We start from the raw sequence: 21177 nt of genomic DNA, 5'->3' as shown, positions 1-21177 counted from the left end.
GGTGCAGAAGCTTGAACGATGTCAACATCAGATGAGACGACACTAGGAGTTTTCGAGAGGAAAATTTTGCGCAAGATTTATAGTCCTCAGAACATTGGCAACGGCGAATACCGCAGACGATGGAACGATGAGCTGTACGAGCTATACGACGATATTGACATAGTTCAGCGAATAAAAAGACAGCGGCTACGCTGGCTAGGTCTTGTTGTCCGAATGGACGAAAACACTCCAGTTCTGAAAGTGTTCGATGCAGTACCCGCCGGAGGAAGCCGAGAAAGGGGAAGGCCTCCACTCCGTTGGAGGGACCAGGTGGAGAGCGACTTGGAATCTCCAACTGGCGATGAACTGCGAAGGAAAGAGAGGAGTGGCGCGCTCTCATCGATTCGGCTATAACCGGCTAAACGGTTGAACGTCAATCACATACATTGCGAGCGTTCAAAATTTATAAATTAACAATCATAATATTGAAAATGATAAATTGTAAGTTCAGCCTAATAATGCCTCCATAATCAAATCAGAAGCAAGATGAACAACTTCGGCGCCTCAATGTTGGTTTTAGGGCTCTGTTAATTATCCATTGTGTAGATCCAAGAGCATCATAGGAGGCACTGTGTTTAGCACGTCGAAAATAAGTGTTAAAAGTGCTACTCCAAAAGTCCGATGTTATTTGTAGTACATCATCCGATGCCTAAAAAATATTTAAAGTTGATTAGAAATAAGTAAAATATCTATATTCGTAGAACAAACCTTATAAGCATGGGAAGTATTAATACCAACTCTGTTAAATAATAAGAATGTCAAAATTATTGTTTTGTCTTAGTTTTGCAATTAAATTCGTTTCAATAATATCTGTTGTTGTAGCATATTTCCTGTTGTATTTCTAGGTGCATGATTTTTGTTACTTCCTGACACAAAGGACTACGAGTGCTTCTTCCATCATACGTCGAATTTGTAATGTACGACTGATGAGCGATTGCCGTTGTATGTCTTGAAGAACTGCTGGTAGGATTCCCCGCACCCATACCAAGTATAGCCACCTTCCTATATGGGAGTATATGGGTGGTATTCAGATTAAGCTTCAGTTTTTCCTCCGAAGTTTGCAAACACATACGTAAGAAAAGGATAATAAAAAGATAAAAGTATATTCTAACAAAACATTTTATGTTTAGTATATACATATATAAGGTTTGATATTATCAACTCACCTATCTGCCTAAAGATTTTAATTTGTTTATTTGTTTTTGTAAGACAGATAGAATACAATGATTTAAACAAAAGAAGGAAAATTTAAACTATAAACAATTAATAAATAAAGAAATATTATTTTTAACAAAAACTTTATATTGCTGCGAAGAAAATGAGCTTTAACAACAGTTAATACACAATGATATAAAGGTGGATGTGTTAACACATCCCAGGGCATAAAAGTTGAGAATATTTATTTAATTTTATTTATTTGTAATAAATTTCTTTTGGCATCTCTACCGTAACAAATTTTTTCCGACTAACCGTCTAATCTATAACCATTTTCATGTACATAAGCTGACATATATTAATTTACTATTTTTAAGTCTCTCTAGAAATTTTTGACATTTTGTTTTGTATCTCACACTAAAATTAATATTTACATGCGAAAAAAGTATGAAAACATCAGTCGCATACATAAGCCGATGGAATATTGGAAATAGACCATATGCATATCAACACAAAAAAATTGTCAAGACAAAATCTTTGTCATCTCGAAATGGTCCCCAAATTTTGAACATAATTGTTATCGATAGTAAGTTATCAAAAACCGAATGGCTTGTACATCGTTGGCTTCCCGAAGAAAATTTTCGTAGTAAATGTAATATTGTAGTGATAGTGGTGTACTGATTTTATTTTCGACAATATATGTCTCTGAAATAAATAGATTGAAGTTAATGTCGAATATCTTTTTTAATATGAACTTATATTATTAAGTTTAAGGTAAGTGAGAATTATTTATTATAATAGTCTACGTATGTGTATACTGAAATTATTTAGCCGCCATCTTTGAGTATCCAACGTGTGCAGTAATTATTGTAGAAAGTATTTGTAAATAATTGCGTTAATCTTCGTGTTATGAAAAATCTGTTACGTCTCGTGTTTTAACGTTTCGTTTTCGTTAAATACCTTATTGGTTTGTAGATTCATATTAAGAATTTATTAAAAGTTATCGGTTATTTTAAATAATACAAAACACATTTAATTTAATAATGTAGAATCTCGGGGAAAATAAAACCGCATCCGTTCCGACAACACTCGCTTGTAGCTGTTTAACCGAAAGTCCACCGTTTCGCCGCGCCCGGCCCGTTCCGGTCAGACCAAATTAACTTAACAATCCTAACGTTTTCGTATAGATCTCCTTTTACAAGGAGCAGATAATTTCAACACAAAAACTCAAGTTACATACGAACAGCAGTTGAAATGCCCGGAGCAGGCACTTTCAAATTATTTATAGGGAATCTTGATGAAAAGACGCAGGCTACTGAACTGCGACCATTATTTGAGAAATACGGTACCGTTGTGGAATGTGATGTCGTGAAAAATTATGGCTTTGTTCATATGGAAACAGAACAGCAGGGACGCGACGCTATCCAAAATTTGAACGGGTACGTTTTGAATGATAATGCTATAAAAGTGGAAGCGGCAAAAAGCCGTCGCGCTCCTAATACGCCAACAACGAAAATCTTCGTGGGAAATTTAACGGATAAAACGCGAGCACCCGAGGTGCGCGAATTATTTCAAAAATATGGAACCGTCGTCGAGTGTGACATCGTTCGTAACTACGGTTTCGTCCACTTGGACTGCATCGGTGACGTGCAAGAAGTCATCAAGGAGTTGAATGGTCGCGTCGTTGACGGTCAACCACTTAAAGTCCAAGTTTCTACTAGCCGTGTTCGCCCTAAACCTGGCATGGGTGATCCGGAGCAGTGCTATCGTTGCGGTCGTTCCGGCCATTGGTCTAAAGAATGTCCACGATTATACGGCGGTGATCGCGGTTTAAGTGCCGGCGGCTATAGAGACCGAATGTACGGTCGTGATCCGTATCCTCCACCACCACCACCACCACCATTCTTACGTGACAGGATCATGGATGGCTTTAGGGTAAATTTTGTATTAATAACAAAATAAGTCTAAGAACACTATTAATGAGGATATTTCATATTTATCCTCCTATATAACTTACATTATTACCTAAAGATAATAGAAAACTATTTTATCGTGTACTACACTTTATTAAAATATTTTGAGTTGAATACATTCAAATTTTAATCTTTCATCGTCATTATAGAATGCGTTTAAGATTTATTTTAGAATTCAGAATAGCAAGAATAATTTTATATTTAAAATAAGTAAATAATATATGGAATGAATTGTTTGATTATATTCGAAACTTAATAAAAAATATTAGCATTTAATTTGACTAATAATGATTGTTGCTGTTTCAGGATTATGATTACTATGATCGTAGGTTTGAAGATACTCGCGACTTATTCGAGAGGCGTTATCAAAGCTCCAGAATGCGTGATTTCCCTCCTCCACCCCTGTCTCGTCGAGAACCCATGCCTCTTCCCCCACCGCTAAGTGGCAGTATAAGGGGAAGCAGTTTGTCCCGTGGTTACGACTCAATGTTTAGTCGTCGGTCTCCACCACCTCGGAGCAGCAATGGTCTTAGCCGCTATGGGTAAATTGTACTTTTAATCGAATGGTAGTCAATTTACTAATTTCTTCATTTTACAGATATGAAGATTTCAGTCGAGATTCATTTGATGATAGAATGATTTCCTCTAGGGGAATGCGCGGACCATCACCGCCTGGCCGTCGCTATGCACCGTACTGAGATGAACTTTACTTCGGCCGCATGACTTATATGAGCGGCAGTTTGTGTTAGGGATAAACACATACAGTTCACAGTCAAATGACAATTCAATTAGATGTACTATTATTAAACACATATTTAATTTTTCAATATTTAAATCAATTTAATGATTTTCAAACCACATTGTATAATATTTACAATTTGAAACACAATTAAGTTACTCGTTTTTGTTTACTTTACGTTTATGTATAATCACAACGTAATAACATGCAACGTATTAAATACATGATTCTAAAATAACTAAATAGCAGTCATTGATAAAGCAATTGCAAAAACATTCTAAAAATATTGTACTATTTCTGGCTCCATCAATAAACACATTGAAATAATTACAAACTTTTATTCTTGATTTCTGCGAAAGCATCCCAACAGAAACTGTTTGGTAAGCATTACGTTATGTTCCTTTATAGGTAGCATACGGGCCTCATTGTGAAGGTGCTCGACCGGAGACATCAAGAGCCAACCTGTGGCTGTCCGGAGGGCGGTATTTTGACAGGTCTAAAAGCTTCTTCATCTGCGTCCTTCTGCATCTAGGGGACCATATTGGGGCTACGTCATTTATGCCCGTGCGACCGATTGCCTGGTAAGTCGCCAAAAACGTTTCTTTGCCTTTTCCTCAGGTGCTGACAGCTAGCGACTTAGGATATTGTTGCGGCTCTGTTCCTTGGTTACAATCCCGGTCGTGTGGAGAGTGAAGGAGGCTATCCAATGTAACACCGAAAATTTTAAGGTTATTAACCGTCCGAATTTTAATACCATCGACTGAAATGTTCAGGTTGTCCAATAAGTTAATAGGTTCGCTGTCGATTTGGTAGGGGAGAGTGTTAGGCCCCTGGTGAGATAGTTTAAACCCGCCGAGCCAAGGTGTTTCAGCATCAGCATGTTTATACCGTCAGGGCCAATGAGCTTACCCACTCCAGTGGAAAGATTACAAGACTTCTGGTGCTCTGCCCACTTCGTCCGATTATATTGATTTACCGTTCAGCGAATCTCCAAATTGAGATCCTTTAGAGGGGGTTAACAGGGATGGACATGGCATAAGGCATCGCGCTCGTTGGCTAAAACTGCGACTTTCGTTGGGAAGTTTGGGCTGGGAAGTCCGCAATGCGTCCAGCAGGAATGAAGCGAGCAGTAGCAGCTTCGATCGCCTTGCGGTAATGACGTTCGCCTGCGAATACGTCCGTAGGAATTGGCAGTGCATTGAAGGTGTTCTCAGTAAATTCTGTAAAGCCGACCCAGCTAGCCTTTCTGAAGTTAACGAAGGTACGGTTGTTCACAGAAATAAAGTCAGGAGGTTTTTCGATCGAGACAATTATAGGCAGATTGTCACCACGAAGCAGCGCACCATGTTCGGGTGATATCCTGTTGGGCAACATGTAACTGGATGTATATATTAAATATTTCGAGCTCGACAGCGCCTGACCGGATAACTCTGCCCTGACATTCTAGGACAGTATCCCTTCGATCGATGTCTCCATCGATTAGAGGATACTGCACTGTGTTGTGCAAGATGAATGCTAAGCCACCACCATTGTCTCGATCGCCATCCTTAACGTTGAAACCGGCACAGCTCAGAAGATCTGAACGGCCATTTAGCTTGGTTTCTTGGACAGCAGCTATCAATACGCCTTCCCGACTCATTAACTCAACTATCTCCTCGATCTTAATCTGGAGTCCGTTGCAGTTAAATTGTAGAAGGTTCGTTTGCTCTTGGGTGTGAGGGAGTGATGTACAGGTGTTGATTGTTGCTGCTGCAAAACACGTAGAGGAAATTTTCGCATTCGGGTGTTGTTTGGCGACTCCGTTTGAGGTTGTTGCGGGGCCGGACTCCTGCAGCATAGGGCAACGAATGAATCACTCCACTTACGATGTGACGTTCCGACGTATTACGGTCTGACACACGAACAGACGATATGAGTGACCAGGAGTTGCGTTGTACTCCTCGTACCAGGATTGGAACGAGTAGAAGGCTGGGGATGGGTCTGATCAGACTGGGAGTCATGCTGCCTGGAGCTCCGGAGGATCATTAAGGTCCTATCTTGGCTACTCGCTATGAGTGGCGACGGAGTGCGTAAACTTGGAGCTAATTGTAATGTCGTAGAGGCGGTTGTGCGTTGGCAGCAACCGATTGGATGAAGCCTTTTGGTGCATATGCAGCAGAAATATTCCCTTGGATCCGGGTTAGGCTCAAAGCTAGCGCGGATCAAAAGGATAGAGAGCAACACTGCTGCAAGGTGTTGCTCAATTTGTCCTCAGAGCCCTATTAAACTTTCTAAGGAAGTTTTTAACTTTATTATGAAAAAATGGTTGCGATATTTTTCAGATCCATTTACCGATCCGAAAACCCACAGAGTTAATCACCTTCAAGCAAAAGGTTTCCGCATGGCCTTAAAAACCTTATTGCAACTCTTCTAAAATATATTTCCCTACGGTCTGATCGCATATTGAAGTCCCTATGGTCTGATCGCTTCAAAATGGTCTTTAAGCAGATGTACTTTAAGGACTTGCTCATTCATTTAAACACGTTAATTTTTAATCTTTTATAAAACTAATGTTTTCATAAATCTTTCTGTATTGGTATGTAAAATTGGCTAATGTTGCACAGGAATCTAGTTATTTCACGATAGTCAATTAATTAAAAAATTGTAAAAAAAGAAAGGTTTTAGAGTTCAATGCTGATTGTTTTAAAGTTATTATTTTTAATCGTCATAAATAAATCAAAATATCGCCATAAATACAAAATACACGAAATTGGACAGTTTTTCGAAATTAACCCGGGTAATCGATTTGTGGAAAACAACATTTAGGGAAGTAGCGACGTTTCTCCAATTCCCAATAGTGAAAGAGCTTGAGACCTATGTAAACTGCATAGTTTCTTCACAACACTTATTAAGACAGAAATAAGATAAGTAGCATATTTATGTACATATTTATTATTACTAGTTCGAATATTGAAGTCCATAATAGAATTTATTTAAATTTGCGTAAATTAATGTGTATGCTCGAGTTGCTAATTAAATAAAAATAAATAAGAAATTAATAAACAATCTCATCTCAAGTACGCTCATAATGGTTTTTTATCTGTCTTTGATTTAGTATCGATAGACTCTTCAATTAATTGTTGACATGTCCAACGCATAAAATAGAATTTTGAACTTTTGTGATCATTAGTACCAGAAAGACGGGTTCCACTGAATCGAGGGTGCCCCATAATATTGCCCGAACAACTTCCATTGATATAAAAATTATTTGATACCGAGCTTAACCGCTCAATCAGTTCATGAGCATTTTTCAAATCCGCAAATACTGACGCTGTATAGGCATATGTAGACTCTTTTATTAACAAGCTAACAATCTTATCTAAGTCGTTATTTTTATATAGATATACACTTAGCACTGGTCCGCAAATATCTTGGGTCATTAAGGGATCCAAAGGGTCGTTGCAAACCACCACTGTTGGTTCTATAAAGTAACCATGAGATTTGCAATAATTCCCACCATATATAATTTTAGATTTGGAATTGTCACTGGCTTTTCTAATATATTTTATTATGCGCTCATAAGCAATTTCGCTGATGACGGCCGACGTTGCTGATGTGAAATCGCATGGGTCTCCTACCTTGACACGTGATATATGGTCTAATAATAAAGGCTTTAATTGGACCCATAACGTTTCTGGCACGTAAATGCACGAACATGCTGAACATTTTTGTCCAGAATATTCAAAGGCTGCTTGGATAGTAGCCTCTGCTACAACATGCACATCCGCACTTTCGTGGACAAAATGGAAGTTTTTCGTACTGCATTCGGCCACCATACGTGGTAAACTTTTAAAATGTTTTAGTCGCAGATAAGCAACATTAAATATGTTATGAAAATTTGACGTCCTACCGGCAAAATTGAGGCCACCAAAATAAGGCGATTTGGTAATTACGTCCACGAATAAGTTGCCATTACAAGGTATGAAGTTTAGCACACCTGGGGGCATACCTGCTTTCTTTGCAGCTTTCCAAATTAAGTAATCAGAATATATACTATTACTAGAAGGCTTCCAAAGCACACAGTTTCCCATTAGGGCGGGGCTTAATGCAAGATGAGCAGAGAAGTTGTTATGATTGAACGGTGAAATAGCTGAAACGAATCCGTTGAGTGGCCGCTGGAAGTATGTTGTTTTGATTCGCTCAGGATTGCTATTGCTTAGATTAATTTGGGATAGACGTAGTATATAATCGGCACTTTTTCGCAACAAATTAATTAACTGGAAAGTGTCTTTCTCAGCTTCTTCCGGGGTTTTAGCTTGTCCCAAAATTATCGCAGCATTCAACATATGATGATCTTCTTCAGCGATAATGTCAGCACATTTACGCCAGATTTCGGCCCTTTCTGACAGATTAGTATTCTGCCAATGTTTTTTACTACACAATGCTGTTTCAATACCAAGCTTAATCTGTTGAGTATTGGCGTAGTAAAATTTTACAAGCGTACGCCTATGATTGTGCGGATGTACTTGACGCTGCTCGTCGCTACCAACAAGAGTATTTTCGCCAATATTTATTGGTACGCGGAAGGCTGTTTTTTGCACAGTATCTAAGGCTTCAAATAGTGCTTTGCTATCCATAGAATTTGCTTTGTAGTCCATCATGTTTTTAAAAAATCGTTTGCCTGCTAAATTCACCATGGCACGGTTGCACATAAAGCTGCCACTATTAGAATGAATACTCAAAATGTGACTCATCTCACTTTAATCATTTTAGTTGATACCTAATTAATTAAAAACCATTTATTAAAAATTAAATTATACAAAATAAAGCAATTTCGAAAAATTGAAACTAAAATATTTTTATATAACGGAAAAAACTCAGCTTCAAACATATTAACAAAATATTGCTATGCATGGTAAAAATATAGGCTGCACAATTAAATTATACAACCACAGCTATAGATTCAAATTCTTCCAATATCTTGACCATGCTTATTTTCACTGGTACACCAAGAAATTATCTGTTTGTGTCACTTTCTGCGCGAGTTTTCGTCCAGCTTCAGTTGGGGCACTGAATGCTATCAAATCCAATGGAATTTCCTCTCCAAATATGGTGTTTTGCTGGACCGCGTTTATTAGTTTTGTTGCTATATGTAGCCGCCTATGTAATGGGGAAACCCATATACGAGATATACCGCATCTAAATTTGGAATATGGAGTATATATTTGAAGTGCTAAAATTTTTTATTTTACTTACTTGGCAGGATATTCTTCTTCAGTGCAACAGTCGATCCCATCTACTTTAATATATTTGTTAGCTTTTTCGAGGGGTACAACTAAACAAAGACCAACAATTTGGTATTTACGGACAGCCAAATACGCCTATAATAAAAACGTACATATCAATACGAGCTGGAAAATTAAGTAAAGACAAACATACAATAAAAGTTGATGGGATAACATAGGAGGCAAATCCCAGTTCCTTATCGACAATTTTCAATACATCAGCTAAACGTTCATGCCGTCTATTGTGTGAGGATTCTGTGATTCGCAAAATACGGCCATCAGCACCCCATTCGGGGTAGATAGCTACGATATCTTCATCGATCCAACCCTTGAATCGCAGTAAATGCAAAGATGCATGATAGTCCCGGTGCAGTTTTTCTTCCTCGGCTTCATGAATGCTGTAAACCAGACCACATTGTTTACATTGGTGAGTACCAAAGTATCTTTGTCCTGCATCGATTTGGTATTGATTAGCTCCCCGGCCCAAATTCAAAGTTCGTGAAAAGTCTCGTTTAGATTGTTGTTGTAATGGTTTCCATGGATTTGAATAAAATATTGGGAAAAGCTTACGCTTGTCGCTTTCGCTAGACCGAGGTAAAGGCAATCGAGGTTCGTCATCACGTTGTTGAACAGAACCTTCCGTTTTATCCGAAGGTTTTGAAGTTTCGGAAATATTGCTCTGTAATTTCACGTCAGTATCGACGTCTTGTAAAGGGGTTAACGAGACATTTTCTTTTTCTGTTTTCTGTAATGTTTGCATTATTTCATCTGCCTCTTTACGTCTCTGATTGTAATTTGCAATAAAAATATCAAACGTTTCTTCCGTACATATATTATTTTCAATTAGAAAGTCCAGCATTCGATGTTGTTGCCCTTCCACTTCAGGGTCATTGGTATTATAGGGCAGACGTTGACGAAAGTATTCTTGCTCATTTACCAATACAAATACTTGGTCAACAATTTTTGCAGCCTCTTCTTTATGGTTGTCTGGATCTGCTATGAAGATAGTAAAGTTTTCTTCTGTGCACATATTGTTATTAATTAGAAAATCAAGTAACAAATGTTGTTGTTCTATTACTGATGGATCAGTCGTATTGTACGGAAGCCGTCTACGAAACTGTAAATAATCCAAATCAGTAGAAAGCTGCATGTCAGGAGTTTGCAATGAATGATTCGGTAAAACTGTCTGTTCACAAATAGATTGATTAGCGACAATGCCTTTAGAATCTTCGTCCATATCCCCATAGGCCGTGTCATCTAAATTTTTTAAAATCGCTTCAACAGTTGCTTGCTCATCGGATATATCATAAGTAGCTGAAATTTAAATATATATATGTACATATTTATATATACAGTGGAACTTCCATCACTCAAACTTCTATAAATCGAAGATCTCCATAACTCAAACATTTGAATTGAAAAGACCGTTTAGAAATCAAATTTCATACAAATTTGCTTCCATAACTCAATATTCTACATAACTCGAACTCTTAAATTGGCAATTAAAGGCAAATTTCAAACAAATTTCCTTCCATAAATCGAACTTTCTACTATCAAGGAACAATTTTAAAGGAGTCCCTATATTCGCATGGAGGCGAACAAAGAATATGATATACACTTATTACAGACATCAAGAGCCAACAATAGCAAACTGCAACAAACAAAATTACAAAATACATGTTTTAATATATTTAAATACAACATGTTCCGAAGTAAATAACTAAAACTGTGGTAAATCTATATTTTACAGCTTTTTGAAGATGAAAATATTCTATAACTCGAAGTCTCTCTAAATCGATTTTTTTTTGTGGATTATGGTGATTTGAGTTAGAGAAGTTCCACTGTATATATAGAGTGCAATATTAATATTAAAAGGGAACTTACTTGACGTTCTTCTTTTTGGTTTCTTTTTTATTTTCTTTTCTTCTTGTATCAAAGATAATTTACCATTGCAAACAGAAGCTCTAATATTATCTGTAATACGAATTTCTTTAGGCGTATTGTTACTTCGACCTGATTTGAAAAACTTTTTTTTCGTTGGAACAGAAGCTGTCTCGGACAGAGAATCGTTTCCAACAATAGCGGCTTCTATCGTGGCTGGTTCATGCGAAATTAAAGGAATAATTTCCTCTGCATTTGATATTTCTTCATATTCATCAAAATTACTATCGATGTCTGAAAAATCTGTATCAATGTCTTCAACCATTTGAATTTCTTGATCGTTTTTACTTGTTGACAAAACATATTCAGATATATTATTGTTAGTATCATCTATTCCTGATATAACTGTGAGGGGCCGAGCCATCTCAATTGGGTTCTTACATGAACGGAAAATATTATGGATCTTTTCTATATTTTGTCGCTCCACTCTTTTAGAGGCGATGCGATTCTTTAGATTTTCGTTGCGTACATTTTTTAATATCGTATCAATATCTACAGAAGAGAGTGAACCTCGAACGCTACTTTTTCCCGATACAATAGTTCGTACCGGTCGTCTAATTTTGTGTTTCACTCCTTTGTTAATATTTATTTGTCCGAAACTCCGCCGACTACGAGTTCGGGGAGAAATATTTTTACTAGTTAGTGGTGGTGATTTTATCACGGCAGACATATTTTTTTGAACTTCCGAACATAGATTTGTTGGACGGGATGTAGAATAAAATTTTGTTGTTGAAATTGTGGCAGATACTTCGTCATATGATGAAATTTTTTGAGTTTTTTTGTGAGGACTTAATCCCAAGTTTTCTTCGGTTGATTCATGAGAGCGTTTGTGTGCTTCGGACCGTAGTACCGGGCACCCATTTATTATTTCCGGAGTACTATTACAGGTTATCGTCATTGAGGATTTAAACATTTTTTGCAGCTGCTCATCAGAACAATCCGCTTGATCAGTATTTGGTGCATTTTCTTTACCACTTGGAATCTTTAAGGCAATGTTCTGCAAATTAATTTTAACACATTTGGTACGAGGACTTCTGCGTAAAGGTGACGTACGCACAGGTTTTTCAGTATCAATAAGAGCATCGTTAAGGAAACTTATGGTACTTGATTTATGATTTGAATCTAAAAGCTTTTCAATATTACGCCTACTCCTTGTATTTATGTTGTTATTTTCGCTTATATGTGAAGAATCTAGTAGTTCAATTCCTTCCAACATATCATTTCCCGCCACTTTAATTTCGCCATCGGAAAATAAACTTTTCTTTCTCTCCGATAATCTTGGTGTTGGATTACGTGTAGTACGTGGTTTTCTTAAACTCTTTGGAGTTTCCATTTATACAGATTAAGTTTAAAAACATGTGAACATTAGAAATTGCTTTTCTATCAGAAATATTAACACAACAGAAACGCGCCAATTGAGTTTGACATACTTATAACTTAAAAACAATAATAACATGGTTGCATTCCGATAGACCGATTGTTAATTTTGACTACAGATTTATTCTAGGTTATAGGGGTCTGTTACACGTTCAATATTTAACGTGATATTAGGATCGCGATCTATATTGAATATTGATGGATTGCGGGTGAATATTTCGCGACTGCTAGACGTTCAATGCATATTCCGTGAATATTTATACGATGCTAGTTGTATTTTCATAAGAAAAACTACTTTAAAAATGTATTTGTTGATTTTTTCGTATATTTTTTTTTAAATTTCGGAAGAAACCCGAAGAAAATCATGTTTGGCTTTTGTTTTTGATCCCACAGCATTTCATTATATGCATCCAATATTTGGACGTTATCTAAAAATCCTTTGACAGATGAGTTGAATAGCTCTGGCAAAGATTCTACTGCAAACATTATAATTCATTTTCATTTTATTAGAATAAAGTTGATTTTAAAACTTTGGCACTATTGTCTTTCACCAATTCGGATTTGTAAATCACAAAATGTGCTACACGTTCAATAATTATCTCGCGATCCACGATCCGCGATATCGATTTTAAAATATTTAAATATTTTGTGATATGGATCGAGATCCATCAATATTGCTTGATAAACGATCAATAAATATAAAGGCGATACAAGAAATATCACGATAAATACTGAACATGTAGCAGACGCCATATGATGTTGATACTAGACATTTCCCTATCTATCCTAATAAAATTATGGTAATGTTTAAGCTATAACTCAGTGGTCGACAATGCTTGGCACAATTATGCCGAGTCAGATCACACGTACGCTTACGCTCTATCGTTCAGTCCAGAGATAAAGAGATGTACAACTCTCGTCTCACTGTAAGTGAGAGCGCAATATCAAACGTCAAGTGACCTGCGCGAAATGCCTTACTGTTTAAAGACAGTAAAGTTAAGACTTTTATGATCTAACATATTTGTTTTAGTAATAAAATAATTAAAATGATTAAATGAATACGAAAAATCATGTGTTTTGAAAAAATGGAAAACATTATCAAAATGGAGGGTTACAGAGTTCTCACTGGGTATCTTTTCTTTAGTGCTCACCTACAAGTCACAATTCGTTTCGTGCCGACCCACTGTTATAAATACATGATAGTAGAGGCACATTTTCAATTATAAGAAATGCGACAATCAAAGGGAGGATTAACCATATTTCAAAATATTTTAATTTAGTGTTAATAATATATGTAAGTTAAGAAAAATATGTGAGTTGGGATTTTAGAAACGCGGTAACATCACATAAATATTTAAATGGGGAAACTTTAGTATTGTAACGGATTTCCAAAATCTGTCGTTTACGCAGAAACTCTACTCTTAGTTTGATCACAGGATTGTCAAATAAATGTCACAATTTAATGGCTTACCATTAATCTTTATTTCTAATTCAAACAACTTAACACTTTATAACTCATTAATCTACTTTCCAACTCTATATTATAGCTACACTTTACTTGACAACTCTCTCCATAGAGTTGTCCTTTACTCGACAACTTTCTTATTAGAACTGTGACTTGCTGGCAGTCCAGCAATACATCGCTACTCGAACTTTAGTATTGTAACGGATTTCCAAAATCTGTCGTTTACGCAGAAACTCTACTCTTAGTTTGATCACAGGATTGTCAAATAAATGTCACAATTTAATGGCTTACCATTAATCTTTATTTCTAATTCAAACAACTTAACACTTTATAACTCATTAATCTACTTTCCAACTCTATATTATAGCTACACTTTACTTGACAACTCTCTCCATAGAGTTGTCCTTTACTCGACAACTTTCTTATTAGAACTGTGTCTTGCTGGCAGTCCAGCAATACATCGCAACTCGAACATTCTGGCAACTACGATTATCGATGTCTGGATAAATCTTGCAAGCTATCAATTTCGAATGTTGAATCTATTCTGCAAGACAGGTACCGGCGAATTCTTCGGTGAAATGCCAGGGAGCGGTACTAGCACTCTCAATGAAAGTTTCTATGCCATTCTTAAGGGCGAATTGCCAAAGTAACCGAAACTATTGTGTACGTGTGATCGTTCATCCCTTTCTTGCACATTACATTCATCATTTAACAATTTATATATACCTCTTGCACAATTCTGTGAATGATCTTGGTACAATCACGGATGAAAGGCCCAAAACAGCGAATCAAAACTACATGTGCACTTTCAGTACTGTTCTTGGTACTATTACGGCTGAAATACCCAAAACTGCGAACCAAAACTCCACGTGCACTTTCAGTACTGCGACCCACGAAAGCCCTGAAACTATACCCGCTAATTTCGGTTAGTTCTACCAAAATCCCAAATGAGAATTTAATAACAAAATCATTAATTATATTTCATATTTATTAAAAATATCATGCCATTTAGGTGTTTATTATTATATATACTTTATAAATGTATTATCGTACATATGTAAAACGTATTGAATAGTTGAACAATTTTTGCTATCTGACAAAGGCTGGAGGAAGAGTGGCAAATGTCAAATACCCCGAGCGGCCTGGAAGTGTAAGCTTCGCACATTATGTGAGGACTCTTTTGGTTTCTTTAGGAGTTTTTGTTAATTTCACTAGTACTAGATTCATCCAATTTCTGGGAGGAGGGTTTCTATAAAATATAAAGTAAAATTTGAATTTTTCCAACATTGAAGTTGGTAATAATTACCTTATGTTTCACGAATTCTAAATATAGCACGGGCAACGTTCTAGTCATAACATCCATGCTCTTGCTGTAGTATTTCCATTGAACTAATTTCAGTGAATCCATGTCCTTGTAAAGCGATACAACATCGTTATGATTCCTGAATACAAGGTGAAAATGAATCAAAAAAGTCCTCCTAATTGAACATAAAAGAAGTTTTTAAATTTCTATGATCACAAACATTCACTTAAATTTACCGTGTAATTTCTGAGTTTTAGCTGCTAATGGCACGGCCAACTGAGAGGCCAGTAATTCTAAAAATACTGCAAATGCTTTGCCCTCTAGCTAATTGGCAAAACCCAGTTTACACACGTCGCGATGATAAACGGTTACAAAAGCACCTAAACCATGTCGTTTCAGTTCTTCCCGGGCTTGTGTTGAGCAAAAGCTTTAATTGCACGTAAAAAAGTGACATTACACCTAATATCTGGTGTGTAAATGATTTGTGTTCGATGTAGCAGCGTTTGCATCCATAGTTCTGGATTTGCTTGCAGCACATATTCCATCGATTCGGAAGTTACCATAAGTGACACCAATTAGGTTGCGTACCTTTAACGCACCGTATGAGGTTTGAAATTTCAGTGTGGAAAATTAATTAGAATTTAAGGCAAGATAATATTATTATATTCAACAATTATTTATGTATTCAATGGTTTCGCCCTTGATGTTGACCATTGTCGGCGTAGCTTCAATTGCGTGCTTCGAATTGACAATGCAATGAAGTATTACTGTATCACCCTCTTCAATTCCATATTTTGGCTTTAGAAAATTTTTATTTTACGTTTTACATAATTAAAAATGCGTGCTTCAATAATTTAAACTTTAATTAGGATGCAGATCACTGATTTAAATAAAACACGCAAAATAATACTTCACAAGCAGCCATGATATAGCTCAAAACAAAATTTGTTTAAACACGAGAACTTTGGTTGTTTCTTTCTATCATTCAGGGAGCTGTACGAAAGAAGAGTTGAGGTAAATGTTTATGAACATTTCGCCCTTTGTTGCATATGTGTGCATGTAGTGGTGTTATTAAAATTTCTTTGAATGTGTTGGAGTTTCAGTACCCATGACTTGCTGGGTAGTTTCTTCTGGTACCCATTTTCGCTACAGTATAGTAACCCACCAAGAATGATAGAATACAAGATTATGACATAGTGACACTCTCACGATCCACGAAAGGGAATAGGCAACATAAGAATTGTCAAGTGGAAAACGGAAATGTGAAACATAGTGAACCAAATTGAATAATGTGCAGATAAAATATCACAATGAACGTGATTCCTAAAATCGTCATCTATAAAATGATCCAATATAATTAGGCATATTTATAATTAAAATTATATGTTTTGTTACAAAAAGTTCGCCATTTTGGGTTGTTGGTTGGAAAAGTAAAAAAAACTCTTTATATACGATTTTTTTGTACTATTGTTGTTTAATTCCGCCATTGCGGACTTCTTTTTAAAGTTAATACATTTTTCACTTAGAATTTTAAATAATAATTAAGCACTAGTCTTGACTTCAGCTCTTTGTTTTGGTTTTATTGTTTTGTACCACTGTGCAATTTGTAAATTTTTCATTTGTTTTTTTTGTTTTGCTCCCTTGTTTGGGGGTCGTGAGAGCGTCACTCAACAGGAAATTAAAACCCAAAAAAGCTAACTGTAAACGAATGGCGTAATCTTGCCTTCTATCATTCTTGTATCCCACGATTTCAGTGTTGAAAAGGGAATGGTTGGAAAGAGGAGGATATCCAGATTACGAATATATAGAATTATTGCCGCCGGAAACTTATAGTTTTCGAGATATTAGCATTTTAAGTCAAGAAGAAGATAATGAGGGTAACTTTGACGAAATTGTTTTCTATATATTGCATGCGATTACAGCTTAGCAAATTTTTGCCAATAAAGAACAAAGTTTAGATTTCATAGTCTCCAAGGAACCTTTCTGAAGCTAAACATAACAACCAACTAAATCAAAATTGCATTCAAAATAGTTTTAAATATATTATAAAGGAAAGGCTCTGGCGACCGCGTAAATGCGGTATAACCTTGTCATCTATATAGAGTAAATGGGGTTGTAAAATCAAACCAAATACTTTGCCTCAAGCCTGAAAGGCTTCAGTCGATATCTCGACATCAAAATCGGATAGATAGGCTAATAACCGGTCAATCGTAAACCAAACTTATCAACGGAGCCACAATGAAGAAGGCTCGGTTAAAACAAACACTCATCCAAATAACGACCTTTTGCATGAAAAATAGGGCTAGATTCGGAGCATGGAATATTTGCGCTCTTTCAGAAACTTCACATCTAGACCAAGAGTAAAGGATTTATTGTGAAATTGAAGTAAAATTATTAACTATTTTGCAACAAATATTGAATACTTGTGAAAACTAACGTTATAAAATAATTCAAATAAATTTTTCAATTTAAATCAATATAATTGGACAGAAATCAGCTGTTTCTGTTTACATTTTTTGTTTCCCACTATGCGTTCTGAAGCTTTTTATACTCTCGCAACCTGTTGCACAGAGTATAATAGTTTTGTTCACCTAACGGTTGTTTGTGTCACCAAGAAATATATTAGAGTTAGATATGGGGTTATATATACATAAATGATCAGGATGACGAGTGGATTTGAAATCCGGATGTCTGTCCGTCCGTCTGTCCTTGATAACTTGAGTAAAAATTAAGATATCTTAATGAAACTTGGAACATATGTTCCTTGGCACCCTGAGAAGGTTGCTTTCGAAAATGGGCAAAATTGGTCCACTACCACGCCCACAAAATGGCGGAAACCGAAAACCTATACAGTGTCATAACTAAGCCATAAATAAAGTTATGAAAATGAAATTTGGAACATAGGATCCCATTAGGGAGGGGCACATTTGGATGTAATTTTTTTGGAAAAGTGGGCGTGACCCCACCCCCAAATAGGTTTTTTATATATAACTCGCAAACAATAAAGCTATATAAACCAAACTTTCTGCAGTCGTTTATTTTAGCCATTTCCTTATACAGTCCAAAAATGAAAGAAACCGGATAATAACCACGCCCACCTCCCATACAAAGGTTAGGTTGAAAATTACTAAAAGTGCGTTAACTCACTAACGAAAAACGCCAGAAACACCAAATTTTACATAAGAAATGGCAGAAGGAAGCTGCACTGAGATTTTTTCACAAAATGGAAAATGGGCGTGGCGTCGCCCACTTATGGGTCAAAAACCATATCTCAGGAACTGCTAGACAGATTTCAATGAAACTTGGTTTGTAATAGTTTCCTTACATCCCAAAGATATGTTGTGAAAATAGGCCAAATCGCTTCAAAACCACGCCTACTTCCTATATACCAGAACTTTGAAGTCGGTCTGAATCGTTTACTTTACAATATACACACACACACACAGGAACCTACCCGAAGCATACACTTCCTGCCTTGAATTTCAAAACATTAACGTAAGAAATTATTCAATCTACGCAAAGAATAGAGGTGGCTCCAATCAAATGCAAAAACACCAAATGAATCAAAAATCAATATTTGTACCAAGGGTATTAAACCCTGCCGAAAAATAATTAATCTATAATAAAAAACTTCCAAAATCAAGCACCGCCACCATTCAGACCAACTAATCCTAAACCACCAGTCTCGATGGAGGTGGACCCTTCAATGCATTCACGAAGAATACGCTTATAATAAGGTCATCCAATTATTCTTCACATATCCCTATGAAAACCCAAAAATTATTTAATGTCCAAACAGAAGATGAGGAAATAAATTTTAGGACAGACGCCTGTCTAGCCTATCTTATTTAGACTAACTTAAAAAAACGGGGATATCGTTAAGTTCTTTATAGATACGGGAGCTAATAAAAGGTTGTCTCCAAAAAACTTTCAAAAAATTCAAATAAACTTGAGTGTCTTTTTAAGGTTCACTCAGCCACAGGTCAAGTAAATATAACCCATAAACTATGTGGACCATTCTTCGGATGTATAGGTATTACAAATAACTTTGATTTTTTATATTACCTAATTTAAAATCCTTTGATGGCATCATTGGCGAAGAATTGGGATCAGTCATAAAACGAAAAAATGACGATAACTCTCAAGGATGTGGTACTGCCTCTAAAACAAAATATCTCTAAACAAGTAAATCATATTCAAGATAACCCCTATAAACATGAAGTTGAGTAAATTATAAATAAATATTCGAAACTTTTCGGACCAGTCTCCGACAGTGGAACAATCGACACAACTGTATTAGCAGAAATTAGAACAACAAGCGAAGAACCGATCTATACAAAATCATATCCTTACCCAACCAACCTACGGGACGTAGTAGAACAACATAAAAAAGAACTTCTAAACAATGGTGTAATAAAGCCTACAAAGAATCCGTAAAACTTCCCATTGAGGGACATAGAAAAGACAGCTTTTTCTACAGTCAATGGAAAATATGAATTTACTAGGTTGCCATTCGGTCTTAAAAATGTCCATTCCATTTTTCAGAGAATGATCAATGATGTTTTCAAAAAATTTATAAGAAAATCCTGCTACGTTTATATCGATGACATTATAATAATGGGAAAAACTAAAGAAGAACACTTACAAAATATTGAAGATGTGTTCATGCTTTTGTATAAAGCAAATTTAGAAGTCAATCTGGAAAGTCTAAATTTTTTAGAACAGAAGTAAATTTTCAAGGTCATATCGTTACTTGTATTTTGACAGATCCTGAAAAAATATCTACTATTAAAAAAATTACTGCACCTGCTAACCTTAAAAAATTAAAAGGTTTCCTAGGTTTAGCATCATATTATAGACGATTTATAAAAGACTTTGCAAAAATTGTCAAGCCACTTACCAATTTAAATAGTGGTGAAAATGCTCTAATAAAAGCAAGTCAATCAAAACGGACACAAATTTCACTAACAGAAGAAGGAAGAAATCATTTAATGATATAAAATATTTACTTACGTCTTCTGAAATTCTGGTATTCCCAGACTTTAATAAACCCTTTATTCCGACAACAGATGCTTCTAATACTGCTATCAGAGCAGTCCTTTCACAAAGTACATTCGTCAAGACAGACCTATAACTTACATATCTAGATCATTCAATAAAACCGAAGAGAATTACTCGACAATAGAGAAAGAAATGCTCGCCATAATATGGTCCCTCGACAAATTATGAAGTTGAAGAAATAAAAATCCTTACTGATTACCAGCCACTGACGTTTGCATTAAGTAACAGTAATAACAATGCCCAGTTAAAAAGCTGGAAAGCAAGGATGAAAGAATATAATTATAAACTCATTTACAAACCAGGAAAAACAAAAGTAATCGCCGATGCATTATCACGGCTACCAATAGAAGTTAATACGCTAACATCCACAGATGAAAATTCACAACATAGCGCAGAAGAAGATAGCTCAAAGCTCATTCCGCACTGTGAAGCACCATTAAACGTATTCAAAAATCAAGTTATATTTATAGAAGGAAAGGAAGAAATTATACTTGAAGAACCTCATCCAAGCTTCCACAGACACCGCATTAAATGTGAAGTTTACGATAGTAGAACAAGCTTTAATTTAATTAATTAAGAAAAATATATCTTTAAAATTTCATTGGAAATCTTACTTATTTCATTGGAATATTACTTATAATAACACTTCTTTTAAACTAACCGGTACTTCTCTTATAAACTTCTTTAACGAAACCATAACCACTTTCGGAGGAATGGTTCATTTAACTCAAAATTTGTTTTAGAAGGTTTTAGAAGTAATGGTCTGCCTAGATGAACGCAATGGGTCATTAAATTAATATTAGACAAGAGGAATGAACTACAAACTAAACCATTCAGAAGTTTTACTACGAATATTATAC

The 21177-nt window shown here is 35.8% G+C and overlaps 3 protein-coding genes and 1 long non-coding RNA gene across 4 annotated transcripts; 1 reads left to right on the top strand and 3 right to left on the bottom strand.

The window, feature by feature from the left end:
* The first annotated feature begins 1776 nt into the window (after nucleotides 1-1776).
* LOC105217051 (RNA-binding protein lark) lies at nucleotides 1777-4240 on the top strand. The gene is made up of 4 exons (XM_011191859.3): nucleotides 1777-1968; nucleotides 2244-3129; nucleotides 3474-3709; nucleotides 3766-4240. The coding sequence occupies exons 2-4, from the start codon at nucleotides 2449-2451 to the stop codon at nucleotides 3863-3865; spliced, it is 1017 nt and encodes a 338-aa protein (XP_011190161.1). The 5' UTR covers nucleotides 1777-1968; nucleotides 2244-2448; the 3' UTR covers nucleotides 3866-4240.
* Nucleotides 4241-6814: 2574 nt separating this feature from the next.
* Nucleotides 6815-8639, bottom strand: LOC105217050 (delta-1-pyrroline-5-carboxylate dehydrogenase, mitochondrial). The gene has a single exon (XM_011191858.3). The coding sequence runs from the start codon at nucleotides 8637-8639 to the stop codon at nucleotides 6969-6971; it is 1671 nt and encodes a 556-aa protein (XP_011190160.1). The 3' UTR covers nucleotides 6815-6968.
* An 88-nt stretch (nucleotides 8640-8727) lies between these two features.
* On the bottom strand, nucleotides 8728-12566 carry LOC105217049 (N-acetyltransferase eco). Its single transcript, XM_011191857.3, has 4 exons — nucleotides 11055-12566; nucleotides 9325-10484; nucleotides 9142-9266; nucleotides 8728-9084 (listed from the first exon to the last, which is right to left on the bottom strand). Exons 1-4 carry the CDS (start codon nucleotides 12442-12444, stop codon nucleotides 8883-8885), a joined length of 2877 nt encoding a protein of 958 aa, XP_011190159.2. The 5' UTR covers nucleotides 12445-12566; the 3' UTR covers nucleotides 8728-8882.
* Nucleotides 12567-15000: 2434 nt separating this feature from the next.
* On the bottom strand, nucleotides 15001-15573 carry LOC128921596 (uncharacterized). The gene is made up of 3 exons (XR_008471027.1): nucleotides 15493-15573; nucleotides 15260-15431; nucleotides 15001-15202 (listed from the first exon to the last, which is right to left on the bottom strand). It is a non-coding gene; the product is annotated as an uncharacterized LOC128921596 (long non-coding RNA).
* Between the last annotated feature and the right edge of the window lie 5604 nt (nucleotides 15574-21177).

The sequence above is a fragment of the Zeugodacus cucurbitae genome, chromosome 4 (assembly GCF_028554725.1).
Source record: "Zeugodacus cucurbitae isolate PBARC_wt_2022May chromosome 4, idZeuCucr1.2, whole genome shotgun sequence".
In the NCBI taxonomy this organism is placed as follows: Eukaryota; Metazoa; Arthropoda; class Insecta; order Diptera; family Tephritidae; genus Zeugodacus; species Zeugodacus cucurbitae.
This window is presented reverse-complemented; position numbering and strand designations above follow the sequence as displayed.

Excerpts from the sequence above, each read along its gene's own strand:
- LOC105217051 (XM_011191859.3), top strand. The coding sequence starts at position 2,449 with ATGCCCGGAGCAGGCACTTTCAAATTATTTATAGGGAATCTTGATGAA. Across the intron at positions 3,130-3,473 it reads GGATCATGGATGGCTTTAGG|GATTATGATTACTATGATCG; the intron begins GTAAATTTTGTA and ends TTGCTGTTTCAG. Across the intron at positions 3,710-3,765 it reads AATGGTCTTAGCCGCTATGG|ATATGAAGATTTCAGTCGAG; the intron begins GTAAATTGTACT and ends TTCATTTTACAG.
- LOC105217050 (XM_011191858.3), bottom strand. The coding sequence starts at position 8,639 with ATGAGTCACATTTTGAGTATTCATTCTAATAGTGGCAGCTTTATGTGC.
- LOC105217049 (XM_011191857.3), bottom strand. The coding sequence starts at position 12,444 with ATGGAAACTCCAAAGAGTTTAAGAAAACCACGTACTACACGTAATCCA. Across the intron at positions 10,485-11,054 it reads ACCAAAAAGAAGAACGTCAA|CTACTTATGATATATCCGAT; the intron begins GTAAGTTCCCTT and ends TTTAAATTTCAG. Across the intron at positions 9,085-9,141 it reads GAAGAAGAATATCCTGCCAA|ATGCGGTATATCTCGTATAT; the intron begins GTAAGTAAAATA and ends TTCCAAATTTAG.